The sequence below is a fragment of the Melozone crissalis genome, unplaced genomic scaffold (assembly GCF_028551555.1).
Source record: "Melozone crissalis strain CALT ecotype California unplaced genomic scaffold, PUWL_Pcris_2 ptg000027l_1, whole genome shotgun sequence".
Classification (NCBI taxonomy): Eukaryota; Metazoa; Chordata; class Aves; order Passeriformes; family Passerellidae; genus Melozone; species Melozone crissalis.
In genome coordinates this window covers 42002792-42017691 of record NW_026535805.1, presented here as the reverse complement: position 1 = coordinate 42017691, position 14900 = coordinate 42002792, and the positions used below count along the sequence as shown (strand labels likewise).

General features: G+C 36.3%; 1 protein-coding gene across 6 annotated transcripts in view; it reads right to left on the bottom strand.

Moving 5' to 3' along the window:
* Positions 1 to 5293: 5293 nt before the first annotated feature.
* EPB41L2 (erythrocyte membrane protein band 4.1 like 2) overlaps positions 5294 to 14900 on the bottom strand; it is a 108227-nt gene continuing 98620 nt past the window's right edge. For all 6 annotated transcript variants that reach the window (XM_054280526.1, XM_054280523.1, XM_054280521.1 and 3 more), the window contains 3 exons: positions 13224 to 13304; positions 10520 to 10658; positions 5294 to 6531 (listed from right to left, as the gene is read on the bottom strand). In XM_054280526.1, coding sequence (XP_054136501.1) covers positions 10551 to 10658; positions 13224 to 13304 — 189 coding nt within the window. In that variant the 3' untranslated portion in view covers positions 5294 to 6531; positions 10520 to 10550. The remainder of the gene's footprint in view (positions 6532 to 10519; positions 10659 to 13223; positions 13305 to 14900) is intronic.

Genomic DNA, 14900 nt, shown 5'->3' with positions numbered 1-14900 from the left:
AAAAAGAAAAAATGAGAGAATTATTTATTACTAAAATCAAGGCTGCCTTGCTTCATTTTTAAATAAACAGTTAATTTTTCTCTGTGCAGCGAGAGAGTTCTGCATAAATATATCAATATATAAATACCTTATAAATAAAACCAAATCATCTAACAAAAACAGCCCACATTTCTTCTGCAAAATTAGCAATGACAAGCATTTTATGGGGTTTTAATTTTTTTTTTTTTTTTGTTTCTCCATCCTTCTTTAAATAATCTCCAAACCTCTAACAGCATGGTCATGTTCTGAAGATGTCCAGTTATGTGGGCAGCAAGCATTTTTCTGCTCTGTCTGTACCACAGGCAGCATCAGGAGCATCAGGCCAGATCAAGGTTCTCACAGCACAGTTGTGTAAAGCAGAACATGAATTGCCAGTGTAAACTAACTATGCTCTTTGCTGTTGTTTAAGGGTTTTATTCTGATTGAAAGCTGTGGAGGCAAATGAAAACAGAGTATTTCTGCTGATGTCAATAATTCCTGCTAGTGCTTCACTGGGCATAGTAACAGCCCCAGACTTACACTCAGAAGATTCTCCTCTAGGATCATGGACCAACTAATAACAGTGTACACTTTAGACACCTTCACCTTAGCAAGATTAGTTCTTATTAATATAAGCCAGCTCTTTTTCTTTATAAAAACTCATCATAAGAAATCAGCATATTCTTAAGGAATTTTTGTGTTGTCTGGATTATTTTTCAGTTGAGGACGAAATTGCCATGGCACAAGATTCTAGGAATGCCTTCATGAATCACTGTGGCCAGTGGAAGAAACCCAGGAGATCCAGGCAAAAAGAGAGCAGATACAAGAACTCAAGGACATTGAAGGGAGCTTCACGTCTCAGGAAGCAAGCTTAAACCCAGTACTCAGCCCTGCAGGCTTAACAATAACCAGCTGTAAATAAATATCACACATGAAAACAAAACTGGAGAGGAGAAGCCAGTGCTGTGCCATCCTAATGAAACAGCTGCTGCCATCCAGAGTTCTTGCAAGCGGCACTTTGAGGAGCCCAGCAGAGACCAGAGGCCTTCTGCAATGAACTGCCTTGGTTCCCTTGTGTGACCCAGGATTTGGGGGCAGGGACAGAGCCCTGCTCACCAGCCCCTCCCTGGCCTACCAAGGAGAAAGGATATAACAAGCTCCTGAGAGAGCTGAGCTGGCACATCCAAGGCAGGCAGCCTTATGAAATCCAGATGCATAAGTAACAAGCTGATATCAAGCACCGACATCTGGGAAATTGAAAAAGGTTTTGAAGGGGAACTGACATTTATTAGCTTGTACACTTCAGGAAAGACTGTGGGTTTTGTAAAGTATTCTTTCCGCAGAATTTGGAAGCAAAATGTAACAATAGCGGGAAACAAAAGGATTTCTCTCTGCTGACCAAAAATGCTGAATTTTGAAACCATGGAAAGATTTAGTCAGTATTCTGTAAAACAGCTATTACTCTCCTTTAAGGACAAATCAAATGGATGACTTTTGCAAATAAACTGCAGAAGCATGGAATTATGTTTTTTGTGTGTAAATTGACATGCATTTTAAAAAAAAAAATCTTCCTTCCTGCTGCCCTGTAGCTGTAGATGCACAGTTTTAAGGGCATCTCAGATTGCCTGTGGCTGATGGCCCACAACGATGCAACTCAAATGGTTTGCAAGTACTACTGGCTGTTAGCTTCTCTGATTCTGACTCTCAAGTTTAAACCCAAACTGGCAAGGAATGAGAAGTGACTGTCATTACTGTCCTCAGTGTTTACTGTCTCTGTCTTCTAATGATTGCTGTCTGCAATTACCTTTCAAAAAAGCTATTTATCATTACTCATCCTGTGAGAGTGGATAATGCCTTTTCTGAGATTATGTGTGGTTTGCACACTTTCAGTTCTCAGAGACTTTTAAGAACTCCTTGGAATAATTTTATAGAATTACTTAATAGAACCATGACCACAGGTTTAAAAAAACACTGTAATTTATCAAAGTCTGTGGAGAAAAAAGGAATTTAAACAGCAAGTACCCTTACACACTCTCCCCCATTTTAATACTGCCCAACTTAAAAAAGACATAATTCATCACACTGGTTTATATCTGTGCAAATAACACAGAACACATTGCACAGGTGAAAGAGGTGTTTGGAAATGGAAACAATCTTTTGCAGGGAAGTTGAGACAGCTGTTGCAAAGAATTTACTTTCTACATTTAAGGAGGACACTGCCTTCTTAAAGCAGTGATCTGGGATATTGATCAGATGCTAAAGGAATTCTAACACACAGAATCCCAAACACTCACTCTCTCACTGCCCAAGAAAACATGTAAAAAAATACAGAATGAAAACTGATTTTGTTAATTCCACAGTGTGCCTGAGAATGGGGAGATTTGATATGTCAAGAAGTGGTAACACTCTTAAATAGCACTTCATTGTAAAATAGTGGTATGGATACCAAAGACAATACTATATACATAGACTCTGTGCCTTTGACAGAACTGCTTATTGAACTGTAACTGCTAACATGTAGGAGGATCTGACATTCACGACTTAGCAACATGCAATGAAAATTCTCAGGCCTTGTTGTTTTCAGTTCCATTACTGAAAAGTGTCAAGAAATATGTTTTCATGCTACCAGCATAAAACACACCATACAACTCCTTCAAAAAGGGAAAATACATGTTTAAGTACCACCACAGAACAACATCTTTGTCTAGATAAACTGTACAAGCACTCTCCAAACATATATGGAGAGTAATTGCAAGGAAATAACTTATCTTCAATTACTGCTGTCACTGAAGAGTCCTCTCTTCCTGTCTCTAGCAATAATGTGAAGTTAGACTCTACTCCACCTACAACCAGCAAGCACATTTAAAACCTTCCTGCCTGTGACTGTTCCCCTTTCGCTTCCCAGAAAAGAATTTCAGGTCTCAACATTTAAGCTGGAAAGGTTCTGAGAGAGATGGTAAAGTGACAAAGAATTGAGAAAGCACTTTTGGCTGGGGAATGACTGAAGAGAGTGATTGATAGGTGTCTGTTCCAAAGTCTGCAGTGATGCTGTCCAAGGATGCTAGAGCAGGTGCAGGTTGAAAAGACACAAAAAGTGCTTTTGGTTCTTTTTTTCCTTAAGACACACAGAAGGGTTAAAATGCCTGCCAGAGGAAATTTTTTTAAAGCAATCAGATAAAAATCCAGAGGCAGAGAAATACTGATAAAGACTGATACATCAGCAAGTATTCAAAAATTGCTCGAGGCTGGAAGAATATTTGGGAAAGTGCTGCTTTCTAATATAGCAATCATAGTTACACACACCCCAAGGCAAATACCAGTAGCCTCAGAGATCTGGGAGAGCTAGTCACTTAGCCTGGCCCAGCAGAGACATTCATATAGACTCACCTTCAAAAACTCTGGTAGGAGTTGCCTCAAACCAAACAGAATATTTTAACACTACAGGAATTATCACAGCATTTCCAATGCTTGTAATTTGTATTAATATTACTGCGCTATCTTTTTTTTAAGTGCAGTATGAAAGCCCCAAACAACTGAGCAGCCTGAAAATCAAAAGTTTCACATCTTCCAGAGGTGTAGTCAATATTTTATTCCATCTGTTTGATGTCTTCTGTGGCCCAATTAAAAGTTGCTGTTCAGCTGGACTGTCAAATAGAAGAATACTTCAAGAATCACTTTGTACTATAGTTCCTCATTGCTTTGAGCAATAAACCTTTTGTTTAAAGTTTTTCATTGGAGTTGCATACCTGCCATTTACAAAAGCTTTATCTGAGAAATAATCTGTAGAATGAGTCCAACATTTATTATGAACCCTGAAGTTATCATTATTAAAAATGAAGATGTATTAAGTGTTTTTTTGTAAGACCCACATGACTCACTTTTCTAAGTATTTAAGCAGAATTAATTGCTGTAATTGTATTTGAAATTGCCCATGTATTATAAAGCTGGTTTGTGAAGTGCCTTGAGAACAATTTCTTTTTTTGCATGCTGTAGTTTTTGCTGTAGGTATATTATATATAAAAAGGTAACAATGAGACTTCAGAATTGCACAATATTCCAGATAATTTGAATAATTACATACAACCTGAATCTGTAAACCTTGACTATTTTTATGACTGATCACACTTAGGGCTTAGGCTTTTCTGTATGACAATGGCTGTTAAATTAGTACATATTTAATCAATGCAAGTGACAGCTATGCACAAACTATGCTGACCTGAAAATACTATTAATTTTTAACTGACAAAAGGTTCTATTAGTATTTGAAGAAAGACATATCTCAGTGAAAATAATATTATTTCAAGAATATTATATTTGCAGTTTTAAGGATTAAATACCAGTGCAATTAAACCAATATTGATCTACTAACTAATCAGACCAATCCAAAATCAATGAATTCAAGCAACATGCTGTCCACCCACCAAATGAGATCTGCAACTAACACTACACCATATCAAAATACCTTAAAGATTTTTATATAGCTTTTTCTTACACTTTTGTAGGAAAAATCCACTGAGACATCCTTGTAAATGCATGTGTGTCCACTTTGACCTACATTTACATATCCCAAACTTGCCACTTCTTTGACAACCTCCCTACTCATGCAGAATTGTGTCATTGTTATCAAACTGGATGAGGCTCTCTCCCCCTTTTTGAAAAGAAGAATATCTCTGGTTTTGAAGGAAACCAGGTAAGACTGCTACCTGCTAATTCCCCAGGTAATGTGGATGCAGTTGAGAATGACTACACATGAACAGAAATTACCATCTCTGTTACTGTTGTCATACGTTACCCAAACGACGCAGAGCCAAAGCCAACGAGAACTTCTGTCACACAAGCGTGCTGACAGATGGCAGCCGTCTAAACTGAGAATAGCACCAAAAATACACTGCTCAGAAGTGAAGGAAAATGTAGTGAGAAGTCTTATGATTTTTTTTGTTATCTGAAAACCAAAGTAGATCCTATCTCAATGAACTCGGTAGAACCACTTGTGGACTGGGGGGCATTTCAACTTCCAGTGTGATGTTCAAATCTCCTCTCTTTAGGCAGCTGAAGATTCTTCTTTTAACTACAGAAATCAGGACTTTATTGGAAAATGTTTAAAAAACACTGGTACTTAAGTACCAGGCAATTGTGCCACCCTTCTGGCAGCCCTGCAGACCACTTGCACTAATCCCTGTTTTTTAAGGCTCTGTGACCTCTAAAATTGCAGTTCTCAGAAGTAATCTGCTCACTTCAAATATCCTCCAAGCTTATGTCTGAGTGCCAAAAGCCATACAGAGAATAAACAACTTTATTTTATAACAGAATTACAGAAAGCAAAATATCACTTAATACAACTTTAAGCTACTATAAATCTAATTTGGCATTTTCACTATACACAGAGTCAACAGCAAAAAAAACCCCAAACAAACAACCCCCCAGCAAGAACAAATTAAAAATAAACCCCAATATAATTAACAGGTTTTTGCCACGGCAGTCTCAACTGATGGTACTCTCGTACTACTTCATGAGTGGAGTTCATCTTACATCTTTTATTCAGTAGCCTAAAAACCTGCATTAACCATTAGAGGAAGCATGTGAAACATATACCTTCTCTGTAACAGAAATGTCAGTTCTAACATGGAGACACAGTGAGGTTTAATAGCAAGCGAGCATTCTACACATGTATCCAAACAATGGAAGTACTGAAATTGGGACACGGTAAGAAAAAAAAAGCACTACGGTTTTAAGCTGCCTAGATCATCTCTTGTTGGAAAAAGAGAAAGATATTTTGTTCTTCCTTCTTTCCTTATCTGGAATGCTGCAGACAGCAAAAAGTCTGCAAAAAGTTGAGCATTGGCACCAAAGTGCAAAAAGAACACAGTGCTCAGTCAGAAGAAATCTGTCTGCAACTCCTTCTCCTCTACAGACTGCCACACCATCTCTGCTCCACAGAGAGGAGAACCTTGGAAAAGAAAGAGTTACAGAGATACCAGTATAAAATTTATCCAAAGAAATATATTTTTTCAAATTTTAGCAAATGTTTTATTTTTATAAAAAACTTCATTATGTGATATCATATATTTACCTGAATAATCTGAAAAAAATTCTGTAAATTACTCCAGTAAGAGATTTCACTTGAAATATCTGAAAAAACTATATCTAAATTAGTAAAGATCCTCCTTCCTGCACAATTATTACCTACTCCAGTGAACAATGATTTCCAGACTTCTTTTGTTCACTTTCATATAATTAAGAATCAGTTCCAAAAATACAAGTATTTGTGCAAAAGAAGATCATACCCTCTAGAACTTCATTAAAAAAAAACAAAACTCTAAGATTGTTAAGAAGTGGTTATAAAAATAAACAAGAAAGACTGTAAGGGAATATAGACCAAAGATGTTAAAAGGAGTTTGGTATTGGCATTTAAGTCGTGAACATCTGGTCATTGTTGCTAGGCTTGGTGGATTCAGTGGAGTCATGATGACTTGGAATGACTACAGTTCTTCGTGGTCAGTGACATTTATATTTCTGGAAGAAAAAATTATATGGAAGGTTACATAAACAGTTCTAACAGATACTATGTCAGTGTCACATCAGAATCAGAAAGTAACTTTCTCAATGCAGGGTTCTTTGGTTTTTTTTACAAGAAGGGAAGTTTATTTAATTTAAAAAAAGCTGCATTGACCAAAACCCCCTTCAGTCATTAGGCATACAGTACTACAGCTTTTCCAAGTACTCATCTTGCTTTAGAGCATTTCTTCTCTTCCCAAATTCTAATGTTATTTTAATTGCAAACCCTTGGCAGTTTACTGAAAATTTTAATCCACAACCTAGAACATAAATAAAAAAGGAAGATACTTTTTCAAATCAGTAATTCTTCAGAATCAGAATGCAATATATTTTACTTTTATTAGAGAAAACAAGTCTACACCAAGAATACTGCTGTAGTCATCAGAGCTTTCATTGCCTCAGAAACAACTATGCAAAATTCATTGCATGGCTCCATTGCCTTAGCACAGGAGAGCAAAAGGCTCTTGACAGATAGTCAAGGCAATTCAGGGGGCTTTCTTTTGTTTAGATGACTAAATTTTTCCCCTAAAGTTTAACTGAAAGGCATCAGTCAAACAAGTCTCCATGTCTGACACAAAAGTAGCATGGAGAAATGTCCTCTTTTATTCTCTCACAAGCATTGAAGACCAGGAACCTGTAAAGCAATTGACAAACTCAGACAAGAACAACTGACACACTCCATTCCTTTGCAAACAACCATTCCACAATATCTATCTTTCTCAAAAATTAAAAAAAAAAAGCCCCTCAGACAATGGAAGGAATTCTTTGAATGCTTTTTTTTTTCCCCCAATAAAATTTTTACAAAGTAGTTAAATATTTGATGAAGGAACAGAATCAACTTTGCAGCTGGTCACTAATGTAGAAACGTGGTGCAAACCTGCCAAAATAATTTTTTCCTCCCATGATCCAGTCCCCTCTAAAATGATGTAATTACTTCTATGGGATATATTGTGTTGAACACTGATTGAAGATTGAGGTAGCATGAAGAACCTGGCACATTCTACACACATATAAGAGAAGAGGCAATCCCTGCTTGCAAGACCTTTAAATTCACACTGATTAATAATGAATTCAAAATGTGATGGTAGCACACAGACTAGTAAAACCCTGCAAATCCAAACCATCTGTTCTGCTGTCTCAGTGTATCTTTCTACCTTCGATCCTGTGATGGAAGTGCTGAAAATATGCAAGGGGTGGTTTGAGTATGCACGTTTAATGTTGCTGTGTACCAAGGGACCTGTGTACCACAGGCATTCTCCTTACTGCAAACAGCTCTCACAAAACTCATGTGCATTTTTCCAAGCCTTCTAGAACATTTATGTGATGTGGGGACTCATCAACCCCCCCCATCCCACAGTTCAGTACAGTTCCCTGTCCTCCCCTGTGCTTTTAAACTCAAACTGGAGCATACATGTTATACTCATTTTCAGTGTCACTAAGCAACAAAGGCATGAAACAAACCCAACTGAATGCTGAAATAAAGGTACAATCAAAAAACACTGCATTTGTGCAGTGTTTCTTATTTTTGGTGCTTTTCCCCAACTCTCCCTCACAAGCAACTCCACCTCCAGTGTTATTTTTCGTTTCTAACATTATCCAATGTGAAAACAATTTTAAAAAGTATTAATGCTACTACATGAATATCCAGGTGAGTGCTCATCTAGCACTTCAGAACGTCACCCATGTTTTCTCCTGGTTTGTACATTTATGAAAAAAAATATTAATTTCTTTTTCAAACACAAAATAATTTGACCAAATGTGAAGAAATTTTCTGGAGGCAGACCAACTCAGTTTTACTGTGTTTTACATCCTGAAAAGTTATGTAAATTTACATGCTGAGAAGCACAGAGGAAAACTAGCCAGAAAATACTGTCTGAACACACATGACCAACACAAACATTGCAGCTCTAGCACAATCTGTACGAGGTCAGGAAGGGAATCGGAACCATTTTGACAGAGAAGCTGGATAAACTTCCTGTCTGCAGGCAGAGGGCAGGCAATCCTACTCTCATCCCCATATTCTCCATGGCACTCAACATTGCTGCTCTCTACTGCACACAGCAGGAGTTCAGGACAAACTCTCAGGAGGGTTATGTGTACAGTGATGAGATCCAAGAGTTCTGCAAGCAGATGTGAAAAGCTCTTGCCCCAACACTCCCCCACCACGGGTAGTCTCTTAACTGACCATATCCCTGTCAACATCTGGCAATGGATATTGGCTCTCCCCTTCCTCATCCACACACAGGCACTCTCACTACTACCCACTTGTTAAGAAAAGAAACACTTGTAGGTACATTAAATAAACTAAAGCTTTAGTCTATGTCTTTCAGCTGAAAATATGCATCTATGATCAGACTAGCTCAGGAAGAGTCCAATTCCTTGACAACAGTCATGCTCCATGGAACAGCATTCAATAGATGCACTTCATATCCTCTCAACTGATACTTGAATCTTTTCTCTTCTGGATCCCAGAAGTGATGCTCAACAGTTATATCTTCAGCTTTTAGGCAATTCAGGAACAGCAATAAATTTCATCTTTTTAACACGACAGATTATCAGGATTATGTGAAAAACACTCTCCCCTCTAGTAGCTTACACCAAATTTGGAATCAAGTCAGCGTCTCATTTTTCATATATTCCTGGCACTTCATGGCTGTGCTCAAGTCTGCTACAGCTGCAGGTTGAAATTTATAATGGCTACTTTCCTTAGGTAAAGAATTTTGTTCAATACTAAGGGAACGCCTGCCTGCAGAGGACATAGAAGTCTCTTGTCCCTGGGCCACAACCACCATTGTATAAAATACTAAACTGGGGGGATAAGAATCATGACTACTCGCATTTCTTTATAACATGTAAAATGCATTTCTTCTACCTTGTCTGCCCCTACATCAACATTGATCAAAGTGCATATTAAAAGCTCAAAGATGTACTAAGACAATTTTCCTTAAGATGTTCCAGTAACACCATTGCTATTCTAGCCAGATACAGAGGCTGGACAGTAAAAAATCAGAGGTCTCCTAACGAAGGTTTAAACTACTGGTTTTTACATTTCTTTATAAATCTCTCCCACTGATATACCCATTTATCCATTAACAAAATCTTTTTCTTGAATCTGAATCTACCATTAACAAAACCATCAATTTTGAAAAAACCTGAAGCTCTAGTCTCATACCAACAGAGTGACAAGCAAAGGAAACCTGAAGCTTTACACCCCCAAATGGTTACAGAGGTTTAAGACTTTAGTCTATAATGAGTGCAAGAGCAGATTTATTCAGTGTTCATCCTGCTGTTTCTATTGAATACATGAAGGAGAACCATATTGTGTTTTTTTCCTTTTTTTCCCCTCAACCTAGAAAGGAGAGCCTAACAAACTAACATGACTTCAAACAGCTTTTGCAACTGATAAAAGGCTTTAAAACTTGAGCTTCCAATACATTTACCTTCTTGCCTGGGAAAATGATAAAAGGCCAAAAATTTCAGTGTGTTTAGGATTAAGGATTAGCTGACTAAACTGAAACATCCAAGGGTGTCCTTTCACTACTGAAAACTACACAGTCTTTCCACAAAACAAGCAAGATGTTAGGCAAGAACTATAAGTGTGCAGGTAAACAGAAAAGTGTGACACATCCTTCATATTTTGCAGAAATAGCCCAAACTCACCTCAATACAGACTATAACAACTTGACCAGACATTGCAGAAAATGCTGTGAGAGTACTGTGACAATACTGGGAGACATATATAGGAACATTTGCAACTGAAATTAATGTCATATTAGACCTAACATAAAAATTCTTATACTAATAGTCTTCCATTAGTACCTGTTTCAACTCACCCTTCTGGGAATCCCTATCTTAAAGATGCCCCATATTTTTCAGGTGAAAAGACATGACTGCAACAGCAAACTGATGCCACATTTTCCTGTGTTAATTATCTACATAAGCTTACCTGAAGTATTTGCTCAAGAGAATTTCTGACTTTAGTCTTCATCTTCCTCAGCAAGTTCAGTTTCTTTGTGCACCACCACTCTCGTCACAGACATGTCAGGGTGCTGTTCTTTGGCTTCTTTGATTGCCTGTGCCAGGGCCTGCAAAGGTATTTGAAACACAGAACTTAACAAAACCAAGAGGACATGCATGTGGGGCCAGAGAATGGGAGAGTACCTTTGTAAAATTTGGTTATAATTTTTCAGAACTGTAAATCCCTGAACTTGTAAATCCCTCAACCCCCAAATCAAACCAATTCCCAAAACTGAAAACCCAAAATAAAGAAAAAAACACTCCACCATATAAAAAATTTACCAAGATTTACAGGAAGTAACAAGTAACAAAGTAACCATAAAGTTTTAAGATAACTTTCTAGCTCATTTTACGTTAAAAAAAATTATTTCTATATCCCAGAACTTTTTTAATTTCTGCAAAGGATCTAAAAAATACCCCTGAACAAGAGTTTAGGATAGTACAGAAAAACAAGTGTGCCCTTCAGTTTCCTGAACAAAACAGAAAGATACTTTGGAGTGTACACCAAGTGTGGTATTGAAACTCTGGAATAAGATCATAACAAATTTCTCAGCACAAGAATCCCATTTTTCTCCTTGTACTAGTTTAAGAGAAATTTCTCCAGCTTAATTCAGGGAAGTGTAAATGCAAATATCATTCAGTTGCTTATAATCCCTCCCCATTTTAATAAATTTTATCACTTAAGAGATGTACCAATACACCCAGTTGGATCAGATGACCATCATAAGTCCCTTACAACTGAAATGTAATATTTCATTCTACATCATAGTCAACCACATAAGAGCACACTCTGAATCATCACAGGTGAAACAGCACCTGGGGCTTTCTCTTTCTTGCCCACATCTTACTACACATCTTATTTCAGTGAGCTGTATAACTGATGGAACCCAACACAAGAAAAAAACCAGAAGACACGGGAAGGTGCTCAGAAGCAACAGTTCACCTGCTCACCTTAACGCCAAATGCAACTAAACCCCTCAAAATACTAGAAGGAGCAAGAAAAATATAATGCAACAAAAAGGTTTATCATAATTTAGAAAAGTGACTATTATTACCTGAGCTAGCTACATGTATTAAGTGAGAGAAGATATAACTACCTCTGAAGAGAGACTGAAAACACCAGCATTAGGCACCCTAACTACTATGTGACACTGAATTTGAAATCCTACTAAGGGAATATGTACAGGACACATAATGTGTATTGGTACAATACTGATATTTGCTGTTCATTACAATAAACAATTAAAAAACCGTAAGACTCTATCTGGTAAATAACAATAAAAACATTCATATTCTAAAACTCGACACTGAAATATTGCTTTCCTATTGAAAACTATTTTAGTAATATAGGGAGCTAGTAGACAAAAAAAAAAAACATCCAGCATGTAGTTTGGGCATTTAAGAAGCTTCATATTCACTTAAGAAAAGTGATAGATATTTCTTCAATCTCTTAAAAGCTGCTCACTGCTGTTTTAAACTTCAGTGATTAAAATTGAATTTTGTACTTCCTTTTTTTATAATTTCATTTTTTGCTTCATTATTCACTGATCACAATTAAAAGAAGGGCTTTGAGAATTGTCTGGTATATTACAGCTGTTTTGTGACCTTTCCAGACATTTGAAGTGCACTGAATCGGTGTCAAGGCAAACAAGATCCATTCATGCTTGACGCTAAGCAGCCCTGTCATTTAATTATGAGTTTCAAGAAGAGATTCAACTTGCCAAAATACACTTCCTGGACACAAAGAAAAATATGAAAATAAATTCCTTGAAAATTCTCACTATATTACAATTCAAAAGTTAAACTGTTATGTTAATTTGAAAAGCCTTCACGAAGTTAGAAATATTTTCACTGCAAGGTAGGCTTTTCCATTTGCATTAACCAATGACTGTTGATTGCCTTTGTTACTATAGTTTCTTAGATTAAAAAACCCTGTGTAATCATCACTACAAAGACTAGATAATTGACTTTTCTCAATTCTTTTCCTGTGTAGTGCTCAAATTCAGCCTTATTAATTTGGCACATAGAAGGTGTTCTTAACCTTAGTTACTAAGATATTGTAAAATACTGCTTTAGTACTGATGGAGATAAAATGTACAGACAATTACAGCAGATCAACGATTACTTTTGTTACACATTATTCTACAAATATTGGCCAAAACCTAATATTTACATTCAAGCATTTAATGTTCTAATGTATTTCAAACTTTCAATCAAAATGAGTGCTGCATTCAGATGTTGCTGAAGCAATGCAGTAGAGACTCCCATCTATTCAGATCAGTGTATCAAAATAAGATTATTTCAGTAATGTTTTTCCTCCCAGTACAAAAGCTGCACTAAATAAACTGGGTCTTTTCCAAACAGAGTAATCCCTCTAAAAATAGCAAAAACCCATTCACATGATCTATGATGCAAATTTACAAATGCTGTTTTTCTTTCACATATATTTAAAACGTTTCTTAATGGCAAAACACAATTATTTAATAACTATGCCACAATTAACAGCCTCAGGGTCTTTCTCTATAGTTTTGTTCAATTTTTCTACCTTTCTCTTACTTCAGATTTCTGAAACATCATCTAGATCTCACCAGACTACAAAACCCACATTTTAAGTGTTAAGTTTGCATACTCACCTCATCATGGTCAATATCTGCATCTCCAGTAATGACAATGCGCTTCTCAATTCTTGTTTCTGATACACCACCTTTTACCATCTACAGATGTCGGAAAAATAAAAAATAAAAACCAAACAAACAGGAAAACATCCCTGTAATTATTCTGTATTTTCACAAAGCACAGCCTTCTTGTTTCATTCTTTGCTTCTGTTCCATTGAAGCAAATAGATTTCTGTGTCTGAGTTGCAATTAGTAGTAAATGTGTTCAGTGCTAAATCATCCTCTCCTTTTTCAGCTATGCAGTTGGTCACCTTCTAGTAACTGTAAACTTGATAAAAATCAAGCAATAGAGAATTATTGCTGTTACTAGAGCCCATGTTTGGCAAATTATAATTCCAGCTTCCTCTGCCATATAAATCTGGCAACGTGGAAATTCCAAGAGTCTTCTTTTATTTCAACCCATCTATCATGGGCCTTTCCATAGTCATAATCATCATCATACAAAGATGATCTGGTTTTCAGTTCTGTCATTCAAGGACCTTCATCAGATATTTTCAACGTATTTCACACTGCTGAGTTTTGTGCTTTTATTCTTCACTTCTTATTCTGAAGAAGTGATTATGTGATTAAAACACCTCAGTTTATAAAAACATTCTCACAGAAATAACATTATTTGCCTTTTAAATCAGGCTGAGTATGAGAAAAGAATAAACTACACTGACCAGGGAAGAGCCAAGATGACTCTGTTAGGAACACCATTAGACGAGTAAAACTATTTTGGAAGGTTCCTTTATCAGTAATGAACAGTTTGCAATATAAAATAAAAAGTCAGCTTAGAAAATTCAAACAATCTTGTTACTGACTGTTTATCAACAGTCAGTATGTTTTATTCAAAAAACATAAGGATCTGCTGCATCATGGTAATTCCAGTAACTTTTCAGTAGAAGACAAGACTGAAACCATTTTCTTTAATTGCTCCTTCCAAGAAGCAAGACTATTTGACATCTGAACTTGACAAGAAAATGTACACTTCCAGTCAAAACTGTGATTCAATTCACTGAAGAAATATTTTTTCCTAAAATTGTAATGCCTTAATGATTCCCAAAAGGAGCAGGAGTCTGAAAAGGATCTTTCGACTAGTCTTTATAACAAACATATTTTTAACATATGTATTTTTAATTCTGACCTTACTTTATTTCATGTGACTCACTTTCTAACATCATTCTTCCACTATCATTTTGTGCATATGACTTTCAATCTTCAGAATATTTAAATCTTTACAAAATATATCCAGTGAGCAGTGAATTATTATTCAATTCTCTCATGTTGTAAAACTTCTGTATCTTGGAGGGAGGGGAGAGTATCCTGAATTCACACTTTGTTTCCCTTTTCCATTTTTCTTTACCATAAATAATGCTTTCTATAATTTTCTTAGTAAATATGCTAAGAGTTCAAATAGGAGTTGAAAACTGTGTTATTTAGGCATGCCTAAAATTTGACAAATATTTGCATAAATTAGCAATAACAACAATCATCATCATGCTTTGGTAGTTCTAACACAGTCTGGCACGAAACATTCCATGTTTCATGTTTTCATGAAAGAGATGGGATGTCCTGTTAAGACTGAGTTTTCCTTTCCTTTTCAAGCATGGAATGTAGAGGAAATAATTCAGCATCCAAACAGGCTTGCAAAGT